The 3,204-nt window shown below is 38.4% G+C and overlaps 1 protein-coding gene across 1 annotated transcript; it reads right to left on the bottom strand.

Annotated features, from left to right (window-relative positions):
• Positions 1-258: 258 nt before the first annotated feature.
• On the bottom strand, positions 259-1,954 carry LOC129219115 (frizzled-4-like). Its single transcript, XM_054853434.1, has one exon. The coding sequence runs from the start codon at positions 1,918-1,920 to the stop codon at positions 259-261; it is 1,662 nt and encodes a 553-aa protein (XP_054709409.1). The 5' UTR covers positions 1,921-1,954.
• Positions 1,955-3,204: the final 1,250 nt, after the last annotated feature.

Consider the following 3,204-nt stretch of genomic DNA (forward strand, 5'->3'; position numbering starts at 1 on the left):
CAGTTTTTTACACAACTGTCATTTTATGGCTTTAACGCTCTCCGAGAAGCATGTGAAGTTTTTGCTTCGCACACAAAATGTAGATGAAGCGAAATTTCTTCGCCTAAAAAAGTGTGTTTGAGAATAATGTAAACAGTGAATGTGAATATCGTAAACAGTTCATGCAGCTAATACAATCACATATCAACTAACTAATGATAATAAATTAAGTATCATTCAGAACTTTCAAGCAAAGTTGTTAATGAAGCCGCCAGTTTTTTACACAACTGTCATTTTATGGCTTTTACGCTCTCCGAGAAGCATAGCGCGATTTTCGCTGACACCTGTTGTCAAATCTTTGCTTCGCGCACAAAATGTAGAGCCGCAATTTCTTCGTCTGAAAAAGTGCGTTTGAGAAATCCACAACCACACACCGATAGCGAAGCCAACTACAAGAGACATGAATATTTTGAGTGTGAAGATTTCAACATTCGGTCGCACTTCAGAATGAATAGCTAGCCACTGATCTTTATAACTGTATTCATAACAATTCGCAACTAGTATACACGTTGCGGGCACTGTGTACAGAATGGCAAAGACTCCGGTACGCAACTTGAGTAGTTCCCTTTTCTCCTCGGACGAAGTATTCCTTGATTTCAACTTGTGGTTCCTGAATGCAGTTATCATGCCAGCCAAGAGAAAAGTGACACTCAGGATCAAATACGTGAAAGAGGGAATGAGCACAAACCTCAGCAGGAAGTCAGGATCATGGTTGCCCACATAGCACGTTCCACTGAGTTCGTCGGCATCGACAGCACGTAACACTAAAATTGCGATGGTTTTGAGTGCCGGCACACTCCAAGCGATGAGATGAAAATATGTTCCGTAACTCCCCACGGTCTCGACGGTCCATTTCAATCCAGCTGTCAGAAACCAACTAATGGACAGGATGACCCACCATACGTTGCTCGCCATGTGGAAGAAGTAGAGAAGAGTGAAGACCGTATTACAGTTGATGTTATCGAGTCCGTGTTGAACGAGAAGAGGTTCTTTGTAGTGAATATCCGAATAACACGAGGTATTATTTCGTCCTCCCATTAGTCGTATGAAAAAGCCAAAGCTATATAATAAATAGCACAAACTCAAGACGACGACGATCCGATCTGGATACTTGAAATAGGCACTGTTTGTGAAGAAGAATGTAATCGTGAACAGGCAAGACAAAAAGCAAAAAGAGGACCAAGTGGCAATCCAGACTTGCGCGAAGTCCTTGTTATCTTTCGAATATAAAATATCAGCATAGCAGGTGGGAACGCATCGTCCTGTGTGGTTTAGGTAATAATAGAGATCGGCGGAATGCAGATGCTTGCATCGTAGAATCGCTTGAACGGATGGAACTCTGAAGTGGGATTCCGAATGTGAAACGTATCCACCTGAACCTCTTTGGATGCCCGAGTGTGGGTTATTTCTTTCACGGAATGGATTAGTTTTCTTCTCTTCATACTCGGGGCCGTCCATACACATATCTTTCAGATTATTCTCTGGCGGAAATTGGCTGCAATTCAATGACGGTGGCCATGGGAACCCAAACTCTTTTAGCACTGGCTCGCATAGTTCTTGGACAGATTCGCAAAGCGGTCTACAAGGTCCTATAAGCTGAGGGACTTTCTCGGAACACATTGGAACGTAGGCGGAACAAAGGAAAAAACGCAGGCGAGATGAACAGCCATACTGAATTAATGGTACGAAACTCTCTATTATTAATTCAACATCCATCTGCCTATCGTGGCCGAGAAAGTTGGGCATTCCGGTGACATTGTATCCAATATTTCTGCATTGCTCGATGGTAATACGTTCACATGTTCTTGAAACAAAAATGTCTGTTGAACAATGCACCAAGGAAAATTGCAGTAAAATAAAGGCTAATATTTTGCACAACATTTCGAATGCACTCTAAAGACCGCTTTTCGGCAAGATTTCGGATCGCTGCTAACACCGAGAGGAAGATCGACGAGAGCTTCTCCAACGTTAACCCCTGACACCCTTCATCTGAGAGAAACTAATGTAAACAAACAGCTTCCAGAGCTGGCAGAAAACGCGCGCGTAATAAAAAAGCCAACATTCAGGAAAAGATTGGCGAGACAACTTTCGCGAAAAGATGTTAGAGGATGCCTTGAAGGCAGTAAATCGCCAACGCCACTACCACTGTGAAATAAATCACTCTTCCCCGCTCGTCGTTGCAAATCTTGAAGGAAAGTAATGAAGCCTCAAGCCATTTTTCTGAAGACAAAGCTAGTGGGGAAAGTGAAAAAAAAAAAAAAAAAAAAGCGTAGCGGACAAGTTAGTTATGTCAACCACAGATTGTCTAACAAAATAGAAAGGACAAAATGTGGCTCTCACTCTCGTTTCTCAGTTCATACAAGACAGTGTAGATTCATAACAAATTCTAGCACTAAGACAAAATTAAAATGTCAAGCATTTTCTGTCATGTGAAATCCATTATTCTTGTGTTTACAAAATTACTAGTGGAAATGAAATCGAAAATGAGATGAATTATTGAATTGTTACAACAAATGATTTTAAATGCAAAATCAATCTTTTTTGAACAAAACAATAAACTAATCATTTTAAGTAAAACAGTATTTTGTAATACTGTTTAGTTTCAAAATCCATAATTTTTAAATGCGTCGTCTCATTATTTCTAAAAAGAAAAAGATAAGTGTTAATATTTCCCTTATCGTTTAGAAGTGAACAAGTCGGGTTTTAAAAAAAAAAAAGGAATGGAAATGGTTTGCTAAAAATAAGTGTAGAAGTAATTTGTTTATTTTGATTTAATTAACTCAAATTAGTTCTTCTAGCACAAAAAGAAAAATGAAAGAAAGTTTTAATATTCTTTGGATATTTTATTGTCTTTGAAGATGAACATTTTGGCTCAATTTCAAAGTATTTTACTGGTGAACTCTTCAGTATGTGCATTTTATTTTGAGGTAAAACATTTAGCATATTAGGAAATTACTCTACACTCATTGCATGGAGCAGAATTTTAATGATAATTTAAGAGTGTCTCAAACAACGTTAACTCATACTTAACTTTAATGTCACACAAATTCTTCGTTTATGTTACTAACCTGTTTCGAGTAGAACGGAATGAAGGTGGGACGAATTAAACAAAGGTAAGTTTGTTATTTTTTTTGATCATTTTACATCTTTTTTTTTTCAGCAATC

Source organism: Uloborus diversus, chromosome 3 (assembly GCF_026930045.1).
Source record: "Uloborus diversus isolate 005 chromosome 3, Udiv.v.3.1, whole genome shotgun sequence".
Taxonomy (NCBI): Eukaryota; Metazoa; Arthropoda; class Arachnida; order Araneae; family Uloboridae; genus Uloborus; species Uloborus diversus.